This window comes from Protopterus annectens, chromosome 1.part2 (assembly GCF_019279795.1).
Source record: "Protopterus annectens isolate FY-2018-M chromosome 1.part2, PAN1.0, whole genome shotgun sequence".
NCBI lineage: Eukaryota > Metazoa > Chordata > Ceratodontiformes > Protopteridae > Protopterus > Protopterus annectens.
This window is the reverse complement of record NC_056727.1, coordinates 554,991,686-555,006,729: the sequence shown is the minus strand read 5'-3', so window position 1 is coordinate 555,006,729 and position 15,044 is coordinate 554,991,686. Positions and strand designations below refer to the sequence as shown.

General features: G+C 42.8%; 1 protein-coding gene across 3 annotated transcripts in view; it reads left to right on the top strand.

Annotated features, from left to right (window-relative positions):
* Positions 1-15,044, top strand: part of ATL2 (atlastin GTPase 2) — a 1,083,407-nt gene that overhangs the window by 505,874 nt on the left and 562,489 nt on the right. For all 3 annotated transcript variants that reach the window (XM_044057663.1, XM_044057671.1, XM_044057677.1), the window contains exon 7: positions 10,234-10,290. In XM_044057663.1, coding sequence (XP_043913598.1) covers positions 10,234-10,290 — 57 coding nt within the window. The remainder of the gene's footprint in view (positions 1-10,233; positions 10,291-15,044) is intronic.

The following is a 15,044-nucleotide window of genomic DNA, read 5'->3' as shown; positions in this document are numbered from 1 at the left end:
AGTGACTGGAGGTGCCCAATCTCTCCATTTATGATTTCCATAATGATTTGCTCCATAGCTTTACAGATCAGACTGGTCAGACTTATTGGTCGGTAGTTCCCAGGGTCAGTTGTGGCCCCACCCTTGTGTAGCGGGACCACTGTTGCCATGCGCCATTCTATGGGCACATATCCTGTGGGGAGGCTGAGACTGAGCAGGGTACTAAGATGCGGGGTTAATTCCTTTTGGAGCTCGCGTATTGTTCATACCAGCAGTTTATGCATACTTTGTTACTCTGAACTAACATTTATTAACTTTATTTATTTGCATTTTTTTTCCAAATTCGAGCTTGTTTCACATTTTTCCAAACAGCTCATTTCACTATACCCTTTCCCAGCTCCCTTTAAAACAAAAATAAGAGAACTATGTACATTTTTTTCTCTCTCAGAATTGGAAAACGTCTGAATATACTCAAGTAACATTTAGCTTAAACACTAGCTCTTTGAAAGAATTCACTGTCTAGCCTAGAGAAGGAAAATAGCTTTGTGAGGTTACACTTAATCCACTCTAAAAAGTTAAAGCTGCTGGGAAAATAGATATTCAGTTTCAGTATTGTTTTCCCCTTTTTTAAACTGTAGTCCTCTCAAAACTTGCTTTTATTTTCCTTCTAAAACTAAACTGCAGTTTTAATAGATGATTCTCAGCTAGAGCGTCTTCTGTGGAGACGTGCGTGAATGGGCGTACTTTTGTTGAAGGTTGTGCGTTAGGGCTGGCAACTCAGCATGTAAAAATCAACTGCCAATCATTAGCGGACCGGAGTTCTGCTGTGGCGACCCCTAACCGGGAAATGCCGAAAGACACAACAACTGAAGAGGTCACAGAATGCAGGCTCTGAACATTATCTAATTGATGTCTTCCTTCTCTCGAGTGCATCAGTTCAACTTTTGTCAGTTTCCGCTTAGACAAGCCAGACACCTGTACTATGCCAAGACACCTACATATAGAAAATCCAGTCCCCATATTTTTCACTTTGCTTTCAGAGTTTAATATAATTGGTTTACAAAAATTAAGAAAAATACTGCCCTTGACTAAATCAACATTCATTTAATCTGTTCTTGTAGCATACTTTGTGCAAATCAAGAAAAAAATAGTTAACTTTAACGCCTCATAGTGTAGCTCCCCCACCACCACAGATTCATATCTCCTTTGTTTATTTTTACCCCTCTTATTTCAATTTTTCTGTGTCATACTGCAATGCAAATGATGAGCTTCTTTTTAGGGCTTGCTACTAATCTGCAGCTACCACTCAAAACGGTTATTTCTCCATATACATTATGGATTAGTGTACTTATATTTTTACCCTTTGCATTTATAAACCTATTACTATATTTCATTTTACCACAGTGTAAAACATTTAACACAAAATATATAAAGGAAGTTACTTTATTTATTTTTCCTCCATTTAGTTAATTCATGGGCAATTATAACTATAACTAAATGAGCCGTATGTTTTAGATCCCTGAACATTTTAAAGTACCGCAAAGTTCTTTCACTTTTTACCAAGTTCACTTTATTAGTCTTCTGCACAGTCTTTGCCATCTGTGCATTGCAGCTTCTCCTGCCACAGAACGAGGCTCTTGTTTTTCATTTTTCTCATTAAAAGTGCAAGTAACTATCAGTAAGTGTATTTTTCCATTTTTACCACTGTTAACGAGCTCATCTGTTATGCTTCTTTCCTTCCTTTACCTCCTTGTATTATGGGCATGTGGTTTGAATCGAATATTCTGCTAATTCATCTGGTCAGCAACTGGATTTCTGTCTGCCTTTTTTCATACTTTCTTGGTTTTCACACAGGAAGAGTTTGTGTGCTTTTCAGTCAACCACCGTTGTGGGAATCAGCCTTGACACCTCTAACTATATTGTATTTCATCGTCTGGCAGTAAATCTCCTGATGGAAAATAGTGTTATCAAAAGTCCATTCCAGACTGTTGTCTTCTAGCGATCGATTAAAGCTACCATTGGATGTTACTGCATCAGCTGTTTGATCATAATTTTGCCCTCATTTTTTTATTTGGGCCATGTGAGTCAAGTCTCCCTGTGTACTCTCTTTTTTTTGATTCTTTTCAACAGGTACTCACTATGGAAGACCTCAAATTTCAAATATAACAAGTATGTATCCACCATCAATTGATGGGGTAAGGAAGCATTCTACAATAGCATTTAACTACCCTTTCACTCATCCCACTTTGGATTGCATTTCCATCTTGTCTTGTAGATTCAGTCAAGCATATGTAGTCTTATATAACAGTTTGTTTTTAACCTTTTAGATGTTAAGTTGTCAATCTCGCCTTCATTCTTGCTGGATGGGTTCAGAGCCGATCCTCGGCTCCGACTCGGCACTTGCTAAGCTCGAGAGTCACTTTTACCAGCTCGAGGCAGCCCCATATCCCATGATGCAAGGCAGTAAATACCCAGATCTCGTTTGCCGCTTCGCTGATGAGGTTCTCCTTTTGCCAGCTCGTGGTAAGTAATTTGTTATACAAATTTTAGTCACCCCATTCCTAATTTTTCTCTCATATATTAGTTTATTTGTCACTTTTACATAGTTGTAGGGTCTCTAGCTCTAGTTTTACTGTTTCCCTAGTTGTTTTTATTTTAGTCGGGCCTTCAATCCCTTCCCATCCCTTCCTGTCAAGGTGTGTGTGTGGGTTTATTTTTTCCCCATTTTAAGTTAAAATTTCTGAATCTGGGACTGTGTGAGTTGTGTGTGTGTACTCACTATGTCCAAAGGACAGAGGGTCTCAGGCTTCAAAAAGTGTGACTCGTGCTGTCAGAAGATGTTTCTGACAGACTGTCACACTTCTTGTATCTACTGCCTGGGACCTCTCCACCTGCAGGACTCCTGTGCTATTTGTCACTCTTTCACCCAGAGAGTCCTGCAGGAAAGGAGAAATAAATTAATCTTGAGAGGACTTCTTAAACCGGAGGGCTCTCCGGCCAAGTCTGCCTCTGGCAAGCCCTCTAAAACCTCCAAGGCCCAGGCTTCTGCTACTAAGCCTTCGGCCCTGGCTCCGACTCCTTTGGAGTCGAGATCGGCTCCGGCTGGAGCCGATCTTATTTTGACTAAATCTTTGGCACCGATGGCTATCGGTGCCGATACTTTAACTGCCACATTGGTGTCTGCTCCGACCGGCTCCGACCACCATGTGTCTAAGGCTTCGGTGTCGGCGCCGGCCGGCTCCGATACCATTATTTCCTTGCCTGTATCGGCTCCGACCGGAGCCGATACATCCTTGACCAGGCTTGGAGCTGATAAGTTGTCAGCTCCGTCTGGAACCGAGGGTTCTTCGGCTCCGACGCTTCCCTCGAGGAAGCGGTCCAGGTCTCCCTCTTTGGAGCCGATACTGTCGGCTCCGACCTCTCCTCTTCTTTCGGATCGGAGCCGATCATCTAGGTCTTCCAGGCTCTCAGACCATGATTTGGAGAGAGTGGTAAGCAGATTGTTAAAATCACAGGCACTAGCCCAAATGCTTCATAGTCCGTCTCAACAGACGACTACTAGTCCACACCCTCTTCAAGTTCCTCCTTCGACTCTCCTCCAGAGCTCGGAGCCGGAGTCTATGGGAATAGTCACTGCTATGGCTGCGGGGCAGATACCACCCCTTTCTGCTCCCTCAGCTTCTACTCTTATCTCCTCCTCGAGACCTTCTTTGGAGGGATCCGGTGGTCGGGCTTCCCTGGTCTGCTCCAAGGGGGTGAGTGGCATCGGACCCTTGTCCGACCCTGCTCTTCCCCTCAGGGCTTCGGCCTTGGTGAGCTCGGCCCCGACATCTGCATCGGAGCCTTCACTTTCGGTGGGCCCGGGAGTCCCTGTTTCTTCGGAGCGGGGTCTCTCGGATCTTCCTGGAAGGGGAGCCTTCGAGGTGATGAGGAGTGTGCTGGCCCCTGGGCTCAGTCAGCAGTCTAGCCCCTTAGCTCCTCCCTCTATGGTGCCTGTAGATGTCTCTTCCCACTCTCTTGCTCCCGGACCGAGAGATCCACCGCCTCAGGTTTCCCCACTGGGAAGAACCCCCTCTTCCGAGGAGTCTCCTGATCCGTCAGGAGATCCTCCACGTAAGAGGACCTGTAAGAGGAAGCACCTAGACTCCCCTGAGTCTACTACTTCAGATACCGACTTAGATGAGTCGGAGGGGTCCCCAAGATCCCCCTCTGAGGATGTTTCTTTTTCAGACATCCTAGAACTCCTAAAACAGAGGGGAAACTGGCCCTCCATTAATCCCTCCGAGGATGAGTCGGTATACCTAGAGGCGTTTGGATCTTGACCCTCCACCTCCTGGGTGTCTCCGCCTTTCGACCCCCTCATGGAGGTGATAGCTCGGAAGGCGTGGGCATCTCCTGATTCCGTAGAACCAGTTCCCAGGAGGCCTTCTAAATTTATTACAGCCCCTTCCGAGAAACAATTTCTTACAAAAGGTGTCCCTGTTGATGCCATGGTGGTGGCGGCCGCCACCAAGAAGGAACTTGCAGATCCTTCCGTACCAGTCCATCCTAACGAGGATTCTAGGACCATGGACAGGTATGGTAAGCGGATGTTTTCCTCAGCGACCTTTGCCATGCGTTCGCTGAATTATTTGTGTCACTTCACCAGACTTCAAAGGGACATCCTTAAAGAATTAGGTGAAGTAGTACAGGATCCTACAGCTGCAGGGGCTCAGGACAAGATTGCTTCTCAGCTAGGAATCCTTAACTCCATAACCAACTCCTCCATGCGGCTGATTTCGTAGAGCTGCAGGGACAGGAGTGGCTCTCAGACGTCAGTCCTGGATGCGGCTCTGTAATTTTGCAGATCCCTTTAAGGCGTCCTTCACAAACTCTCCCTTCGATGGGTCAACATTGTTTGGTTCTCAGGTGAAGGATACGTTGACCAGGTGTGAGCAAGACGGCAAGACTCTTTCTGCCGTAGGAGTCCGTTTTTCCACTCATAGGCCTTTACCCTAAAGGACAGAAAGGGGGAAAGATGTGGTTCCGTAAATCTCAGGGAGTCACGCCGGACACACGTGGTCAGTTTACCCCTAGAGGCAGAGGGGGTAATAATAATAGACGCCGCCCTAGGGGCAGAGGGGGTCCGCAGAACCAGGGAAGCAGAGAGCCTCTCTCTGACCAGCCCTTCCAGCATCCCTGAGGTGTTGCCCGACTGTCCATCCTTGGAGGCAGTCGGGGGAAGATTATCGCTGTACCCAGAAGCCTGGCTTTCCCTTTCACAAGACAAATGGGTACAGTCGATCATATCCGAGGGTTACAAGATTCCTTTCGAGGAAAGTCCCTTCACTCACAAAGATTCCCTTCCCGATGTTCCACCCGGTCTAAGGGAAATCGCAAAATTAGAAGTATCAAAGCTTCTACACAAAAGGGCCATTCAGCCAGTTCCAACAGACCATTTAGAGCCCGGAATCTACTCAAGGTTCTTTTTGGTTCCCAAAAAGACGGGAGATTGGAGACCAATATTGGACCTCAGCAGACTCAACAAGTCTGTGAAAAAGACAAGATTTTGGATGGTCACACTTCAATCGATTTTGCCCTTCTTGGGCAAAGACAACTGGATGTGCTCAATAGACCTTCAGGATGCATACTATCACATAAAAATCCACAGACGCTCCAGAAGGTTTCTCCGCTTTCGGCTGGGGTCCAGTCATTTTCAATTCAGAGCCCTGCTCTTTGGTCTCACTACAGCCCCCAGAGTGTTCACCAAATGCATGGCAGTGGTCACGGCTCACCTGAGACGTCAAGGATTCCAGGTGTTTCCGTATCTCGACGACTGGCTCCTCTCAGCCACCACCAGGCATCAACTTCTCCAAGCCAGAGATTACACCCTAAATCTCTGCACTCAGGAATTTCGATCAACTACGAAAAATCCTCCTTATTGCCCTGCCAGTCTATTACTTTTATAGGTGCAAATTTAGACACTGTTCGGATGTCAGCAAACCCCACAAGCCAGAGAATCCTAGATATCCAAAACCATGTGCGGATCATCCTTGCCAGCAAAAAGGTGCAAGCCAGACTGGTCCTAAAAGTATTGGGCCTCATGGCAGCTGCCATTACTCTTCTTCCTTTGGCCCGCTTTTACATGCGTCTCCTTCAATGGATGTTGTTCACCCAATGGTCCTTCCAACAGCTTCCCATGCGTCACCAGATTCCGGTGACACAAACTTGCAAAAACCACCTATACTGGTGGATTTCTTCTCCCCATGTCCATCAGGGCAGACCCTTTGTTTCCCCAGCCCCGGTAGCCACAGTCACTACGGACGCCTCCCTGATCGGGTGGGGGGGTCATTATCAGGGCAGGATGGTTCATGGGACGTGGCAACCGTTCGAATACCACCTGCACATAAATGTCCTAGAGATGAGAGCAGTGCTTTTAACGTTGCAAGCCCTCAATGACTTTCTTCCCTTGGGAACAATTGCAGTTCACACGGACAACATGTCCGTAGTGTGGTACATCAACAAGCAGGGCGGAACCAAGTCCTACCCCTTGTGTCGAGAGGCTCTCAGACTTTGGCAATGGGCGATCTCCTCTCATCGGTTTCTGGTAGCAATGCATATCCCTGGGAAAACCAACATTTTAGCAGACAGATTGAGCAGAGCTATACTCATGCCTCATGAGTGGTCTCTCAAACAATCTATAGTGGAGGAGATTTTTCAGAAGTGGGGCCGCCCATGTTGCGATCTTTTTGCTACACCCCAAAACAGCAAATGCTCAGCCTTCTTCTCTCTCTTCCCACTTCCGGGCCATCCCCCCAGAGACGCTCTTACCCAAGATTGGCCCCAGGGACTTCTTTATGCCTTTCCTCCTTTTCCATTGATACCACAGGTACTCCAGAAAGCTACTGTTTTGAGAGCCAAAATGATTCTCATTGCCCCGTATTGGCCTCGACAAATTTGGTTTCCGTTCCTTCATAGTCATCTTTTGGTGCAGCCATGGCATCTGGACCCAGTGCCAGATCTTCTGATCCACCAATCAGGTCAGCTGCATCGGTCAATTCCTTCTCTCAACCTCACAGCTTGGTTGCTCCACTTCCTTCCTTAGCCAGGCTTCCTATGATCTCTAACCCTGTTAGGGATATCATAGTGGCTTCCCTTAAATCCTCTACTAGAAGGATTTACTCTAGCAAGTGGAAACGTTTCTCCCTTTGTGCGAAATCAAGGAACATAGATCCCTTTACTGCCCCTGATCATGCAGTTTTGGATTTTCTAGCGGAAATCTTTCACTCTGGTTCTTCATCTTCCACGGTCAAAGTTCAGTTGGCTGCAATCTCGAACTTTCATGTAGGGTTTGCTGATCACAACATTATGTCCCACAAGCTTTGTAGAGCTTTTCTGAAAGGAGTTTTTCTCCTCAAACCTCCTGTCAGGAGTCCTCCTCCTCAATGGGACCTAAATCTAGTGCTGACATCCTTAATTCTTCCTCCCTTTGAGCCAGCTGCTTCATGCTCACTAAAGTTTCTTTCGTGGAAGACACTCTTCCTTGTCGCTATTACCTCTGCTAGGAGAGTGTCAGAACTTCATGCCCTCTCTGTTCGTCCCCCATATTTGGTCTTCCACAAGGACAGAGTATCCTTGAGAACTAATCCATCCTTTTTGCCCAAGGTTGCTTCAAAAACAAATTTAAACCAATCCATTGATCTCCCTGTATTTTTTCCTAATTATTCCAACAGATCGAACAAAATTACATTATCTTGATGTTCACCGCCAACTCAGATATTATTTGGACAGAACAAAACAACTCAGGAAGTCTGATCAGCTCTTTCTTTCTTATGCTGAAAATAAAAAAGGCCTCCCTGTTTCCAAAGTGACTTTGTCTAGATGGCTATCTTCCACCATTTCTGACATTTATCAACTTAGGGGCAAACAGCTGTGCTCAAAACCGAAGGCACATTCCACTAGAGGCTTAGCCACTTCTACAGCCTTTCAGGCTAGGCTACACTTAGATACTATTTGTGCAGCAGCCACTTGGGCCACTCCTCATACCTTTGTTTCTAATTACAAATTGGATTTGGCCTCCAGGGATAGAGCCAGTTTTGGTTCCACGGTTCTCAAGAGTCTGTTCCATTGAGCCACCCAGGATAGAGGTGATAGGGACGCGGTCCCATCCAGCAAGAATGAAGGCGAGATTGATAACTTAACATTTAGAAGTTATGTACCTACCATAACGTTCCATGTTAGTTGTCTTCTCTCGCCTTCTTTCTTGCGACCCTCCCTCCTGCCCCCTTGCCTGGACAGACCTTGATCTCCCTTGGCTCTGGAAGATTTTGTTTCTTTGGGCACCAGTTAGTTCTAGTTTTAGTTATCTGGTTCCCCTTACAGCCTTTTTAGGCTTATTGCTCTTCTTTCCTTAGTGGAAAGTTTTTATGCTAGGTAGGTTTCCCTCTAGGTACCAAACGAGATCTGGGTATTTACCGCCTTGCATCATGGGATATGGGGCTGCCTCGAGCTGGTAAAAGTGACTCTCGAGCTTAGCAAGTGCCGAGTCGGAGCCGAGGATCGGCTCCGAACCCATCCAGCAAGAAAGAAGGCGAGAGAAGACAACTAACATGGAACGTTATGGTAGGTACATAACTTCTAATTTGTGCTTGTTGAGTAAGTGACGCTTAAATGGAGCAGTGAGGGTACTTGAACATTCTCTTATGTCTGTTCCTCAAGTGGGGAAGATCATGCTTGGAACACCAGAATAATAGTCAATGAATGTGTTGTATGGAGAAACTCGAGGGCATTTCTGTGACTTGAGAGGGGCTCCCTGCCACAGTGGTGAGAAGCTGTGCTTTAATCCAGTTATGACATTACAACCTGTGCTATCAAGTGTTGAGCTGGGGATGTCTGAAGTGAAAGTCCCAAATTACCCACTGCAGATGGGCTTCTCACAGGTCACCCGATATAGTATTTTAATAAATGTGTGTTAGCTGAACTTCCCAAAGCAACATTCTTAATGATGGGTGGCTGGTCACATTCATGCCTGAGTCTGATAGTGAGCTCTTACTAAATTAACTTAATCTTATGCCATCCCAGGTACAGACATTTTAGTGACTTCAGATTTTTTCCTTTCACTGTATAATTGCATGTTTACATTTTGCTTCTCCATTTTGTTTTTGGAAAATCACTTCACTGCCCACTTTTAAAGGAGGAGTTAAATATCTGTTTCAAAATGAGTATTTCAGCTTATGATTGTGAACTTATTTTATTTTTCTGTATTTGTTTAATAAATTGGTTACTATATTATTAATTTATAAAGTTCATATTTAGAAATTCATGCCTGTATATTTGTGTTTCCTTTCTTTTGCCCCCCCCCCCCCAATCATCTGCCTCATCTGCTCAGTCAGCCCATTTGTTCCCCATCATTAGGGTGAAGGTTGGCTGTGAGGGCTCATTTAAAAAGCCACCAAGGGTGACTTGCATTTATTGTGTGTGTATACTCACTGTTAAGGCCTACTCCATGTGCACATCTGGTGAAGGGACAGAGAGGAGTGTACAGACTGACATCTGATGCCATTGTCCTCGCTTCCATAAGGGACGTTCCCTCCAAGCAGCACCCTGAAGCATTTTACTGTGGTATAACCACGGTATCTGTTTAGGGCTGCCACCTTTGTTATGGCCAAAACTGGACCAAGGCCACACACCTTCCACCTCCCATAACCCCCCATCTCCTCCCCTCTCTTATTTTCCACCCATTTTCTGGTGTCATTGTCATATCAGGTGAGGAGGAATGCCCCCTTTTACATTTGCAATTTTTTTTTCTAACCAAATCCTCCAGTTTAACAAACTCCAACAGGCTGTTTCTTTTTTGAAACAATGCCAGAGTTTGTAGAGTTTTCCAGACTACTGGACAATCAGTTTGATTTCTGGATAGTCTCGAGGAAAAAATATAGATAGATGGCAATGCTATATCTACTAGAGAACATGAAGAACTCCATGCCTCTGAGTAAGTCAGGTCTGACAAGTTGGTCACACTGCTGTACTCCTCCCCCTCCTTGCCTGACTTTTCCAGTGCCATGGATGTTGATCATCTCTGGCTGCGTAGGCGACGGTTTGGGCTCCTTCCCTTTGTAACACTGAACCAGACTGCAAGTTTGTTTTACTGATCATCTAAGTGTTTATATACTGAAACATTTGAATAACAGGATTATTAGCAAGACTGGTTTTGTAGCATCACTGTCTTTTTTTATTTATGTTTGTTTTTTTTTTTCTTTTTTGTTTTGCTTTCAGTTGTTTACAGAGTATGGGCGTCTTGCCATGGAGGAAATATACCAGAAGCCATTTCAGGTAATTGCAATTCTGCTAGTCACCAGAAGGAATTGAAAATTATGGTGACAGAATCAGATGTTTTGTATAATGATTAAAGCATTCTTGGAATAACCAGTTATTCTGATATGTAAAAGATCACTTAAAAAAAAAGCATGACTTCCTGGAAAACGCAGGTCATGCTATGTCATAACCTGTTTACATTGACTAGTAACAGCAGATATACTCACCCAATGTAGTATTAGTCTAATCAATGGTCTCGTACTCTGGTCACTTCCTGATTATTGTCCATCTCACCACAAACCTGGATAACCTACCAATTAACCATGCAGCAGTTCACTTCCTTAGCCTTGATCCTGCATCTATCTCTTCAGTTCCCAAAGTGTTTTGGGACTGAGGAGTAAATGGAAACTGCGCACTTAAGGAGATGTGTGTGACACACAGTGTAGATGGTCTGTCTATTCACACAACCACACATTTAAAGGCACTTATTAGTATTTGTGGATGGGTGATGCTACTGTGTATACAACCATACACAAAAAAAGGCTAAAATGTGTTGTCTTTGTGAACAGCTGAAAGAAGTCAGTCTGTAAAAGCCAGCAGTTAATGCTCCACCCCAACTACACCAAGATGCTAAGTTAGCCTGAACTAAAAGTTGTCCTGAAGTAAATTCCTTGTTTGTTAGCCAGCCCCTTTCCTTAAGTAGGTGTATATTTTCATATTTCAAATCTTCTGAAAATGCATTAACTGCTACTAGTTTTAGTTAATCTGCAGAATCTGGTTCCCATTTTCTTTAGTTGTGCAAACATTTTACAAAAACAAGTTTGGTTAACTGCTACTTTGATTGCAAGTTCGGGTAACTGCTAAGTAATCTCAGTGGCGCATGCGATTAAGTACTGCAAGCTGTAGTGTGTACCACTAGGTAGGTAGGGGTTCTAATCTCACAACAGCCAAACTCTGTGTCTGTATGCATCTGTGTGTGTAAATATTACCCCTTGCAACAGGGCAGACATGCCTATCTCTGAGCAATGGTTATACATTTATAGGGATTGGCATAATGGTTAAGGTGTTTACTTCACAGACACAGGGTTTGATTCTCACCTGTAAGGGAAATTGGCTAGGCTTAAAATGGCCTGCAGTGGCAGCTAGATTAGTACTTACCAATAACTAGACCCAATGCAGTTTATTATAAATAGTGATTTTCTTGGAAACTTGACTTGGTCTGTATGTTACAACTAGCATTAAGTTTATTACTGATTTTTGTGTCCGCACCTTAAAGCCGCGGTGGTGCAGTGGTAGCGTTGTTTCCTCACAGCAAGAGGGTCTCCCTTTCGATTCTCGGCTGGAGCACCTTATGTGTGGAGTCCGCATGTCCTCCCTGCGATCGAGTGGCGTTCGAAAGACATGCGTAGAATGGGCGTGCCTTCGTTGAAGGTTGGGCGTCGAACTGGCACCTCTGCACCCATAAAAAAAAAATCTACTGCGAATCATTAGTGGGATGGTGTTCCATTGTGGCGACCCCTAACCGGAAAAAGCCAAAAGACCAAACCTTTCCATTACCACTATTTACATGCGACTCTAGGAGGCTACATTTATCCCTATTGTTTCTTCTTTGGCATTAATTACATAGCTCTACTTTCCCTCATCAGTTGACATACTGTTTCTTCTGCATTGTTGATGGAGGAAAAAGCAGTTGTCATTCCTCATGTATTTCTTTCTGTTTGGGCCTACTACAGATAACATTTCTTGTAGTCTTCTGTACTGCAGCTGGTGGAAGTAAAGCCATTTCTTATCCCCCTCCTAACTTTTATCACCTACTCTCACTCAGGCTTCCCTTTACATCTTTGTAATAACAAAAGAATTCTCATTCTAAGTCAGACAAGCTATGCCTGAGAGGGTGGGCCTTACAGGGAAATAGAGGGCCCGGAGTTGTTGTGGCAAAGGGACACCCACCTATGGAAAATTCCATTATTTCCCCTGTGGTGCCCACACTGCAGGGCGTTATTATACTAAGAAAATAAGATTTGTGTAGTAATACAGCACTCCACCAGGTAGTAAAGACCACTGTGGCAAGAAATATCACAATTCCTCGTAACCAAAAGACAGCCACAGTGATCACCACGGCTCAGCAGTCACAATCACAATCTTGTATATTTCCAGTGTAAATACTCGAAAGAGAGAAACCCAAGCTGGTAAAAGTAAAACTAAGCAGCGTTTATTTCAAAGACAACAACAGTAAGCGCTTTCACCTATCGGCTTCATCAGACTTATGCTTACACAAAGTAATCAACCATTTAAATATCCTTATGTCCATCAGTGATAGGTTAAAATTATTACATCATATCCTTAAAAACATTATTTAGCAGCTATATATAAATACATAATTCTAGCGCTAAATAGTCATTTAAAATTGTAAAACATAAAAAAGGCAGCTATTTAGGAATATAAAGGAAAAAATATACATTGACTGGCTAACATTAAGACTCTCCTCATACAAAACCTACATAGCATATTCAACCTGTCCTATCAAATCTGTAAAAAAGGGGCAGGGACTCAATTATAAATAACATAGGGCTACTACATGATTGCTAGGTTATATCAACAAATTTCATCTGGTGTTGTCATGGAATATATATTTATAATAAAATATATTCACAAAGAAAAACACAAAAAATAATATATATGAATACATCTAAATATATAAAATACTCAAATATGCTATATATATGAATAAATCTAAGTATATAAAATACTCAAATATACTGGAACTGACATTATGATAACTATCTATCATTTAATGCTTCGTTTCCTACCGAATAGGTTTTATCGGAACCCTATCATTTAGGCTCGGGCTGAGATCAGCCCTGAGCCTAATAATCCATTTGGATTCACATTCCTCAGTATAATTGCATATATCTCCTCCTCTCAGGGTTGGCAATATTGCCTGCAAAACCATAAACTTGAAGCTATGAGTAGTGCCTAAAACATTAACATGTTTGGCTAAAGCATTATGTATACTCTTGATTCGTATATTATATATATGATCTCTTATCCTTTCTCGTAGCTTCCTATTGGTTTTGCCAACGTAGAATGCATGGCATTCAATACATTGGGCTAAATATACAATATTCTCACTCTGACAAGTCGTGTGTGTTTGGAAAGTGAATTTATTTCCATTTCTCGGATGTAAAAATTGTCTATCAGTGTTAATATATCGACACTGAGCACAATTACCACATGGTAATGTATTATCTTGATCTACTTCCTGTGTTAAAGCGCCCCCGAATAATGGTCGGTGGCATAACAAATGCTTCAGATTCTTCCTATTCTTGAAACAATATACAGGGTTGGGTCCCACTATATCTGCTAACTTATCATCTAATAACAATGTACCCCAATGCTTGTTTATAATACTCTTAATATTTTCTATATCAGCTGTATAATACAAAGGTATCCTTAAGAAACTATCTGGAACAGAACTCGTATATGTCTCATTTACACTAGTTGCTTCTGAAAAATAAGGTGCTGCTCTAGTCTCTCTAAGACCTTCCGTAATACTTATAGCCTGGTTAATTTCTCTATTTGTGTAACTTCTGTTCCTAAATCTAGAAGTCAAATTCACCATTTCCATCCTATAACATTCTTCAAGGGGATTGAGTCTCGAAGTTCTCATACACTGTCCCTTTAAGACGTTCTCAAACACATAACGTGGATGCATACTCTCACGATGTAAAATAGTATTCTTATAACAGTCCTTTCTATAAATCATAGTATTTAATAGGCCATTACCTAACTTTTCAATGTAGACATCAAGGAATGAAATGTTAGTAGAGGAATAATTAGCTGTGAACTTCAAAAAAGAAGTCAAAGAATTCACTTTATCAATAAAAGTCAACAGCTTCACCTCATCACCCTTCCAAACAAAGAAAAGATCGTCCACGAAACGTCTATAAAAAGGGACACACAACCTAAATTCATCTAGAGGGAAAAGAAAATCATTTTCCCATGCAGCCATAACAAGATTGGCGTAGCTATTGGCACAAGAAGTGCCCATAGCTACGCCATCTCTCTGCAAATATATGGTGTCATTAAATAGGAAAACATTGTTCTGTAAGACAATTTCCAAAAAATATGTCAGTAAATCTATATTCCTACTATCCAAATTAGAGTTCCTGTTAAGATATGACTGTATCTGACAAATACCTTCCTCATTGGGAATCATGGTGAATAAACTTATCACATCTAATGTCACCAGAAAAAATATATCATCTTCTTTCAGATCCTTAGTATAAGTGTATAAGTCCAACAGAAACTGTTTGGTGTCCCTTAGAATGAACTTATTACTTTCAACAATGGGTCTTAAAACACTCTCAACATACAAGGAGAAAGGCTCCGTCACCCAGCCACCTCCCGAAACTATCGGGCGCATAGGGGGATCAGTCATGGATTTATGGACCTTCGGAAGTCCCTGTATTAATGGTAACAACGGATTGTCTACTTTTAGAAACTTATAAAGATTAATGTCAATGTCAAAATTAACTAAAGATTCATCTAGGGCCTGATGTATCATTTCAACTCTAGTTTTCACTTCATTCATAGTAATAATACTGTAAAATTCAGTTATACTAAGCATGTTATTCATTCTGCAGATATAATCATCTTTGTCCATTAACACAGTTGGTCCTCCCTTGTCTGCTTGTTTTATAACCAACTCAGCGTTGGCAATCAAACCTGCTAAAGCTTTCTTCTGCGTGTACGTAATATTGTATTTATCT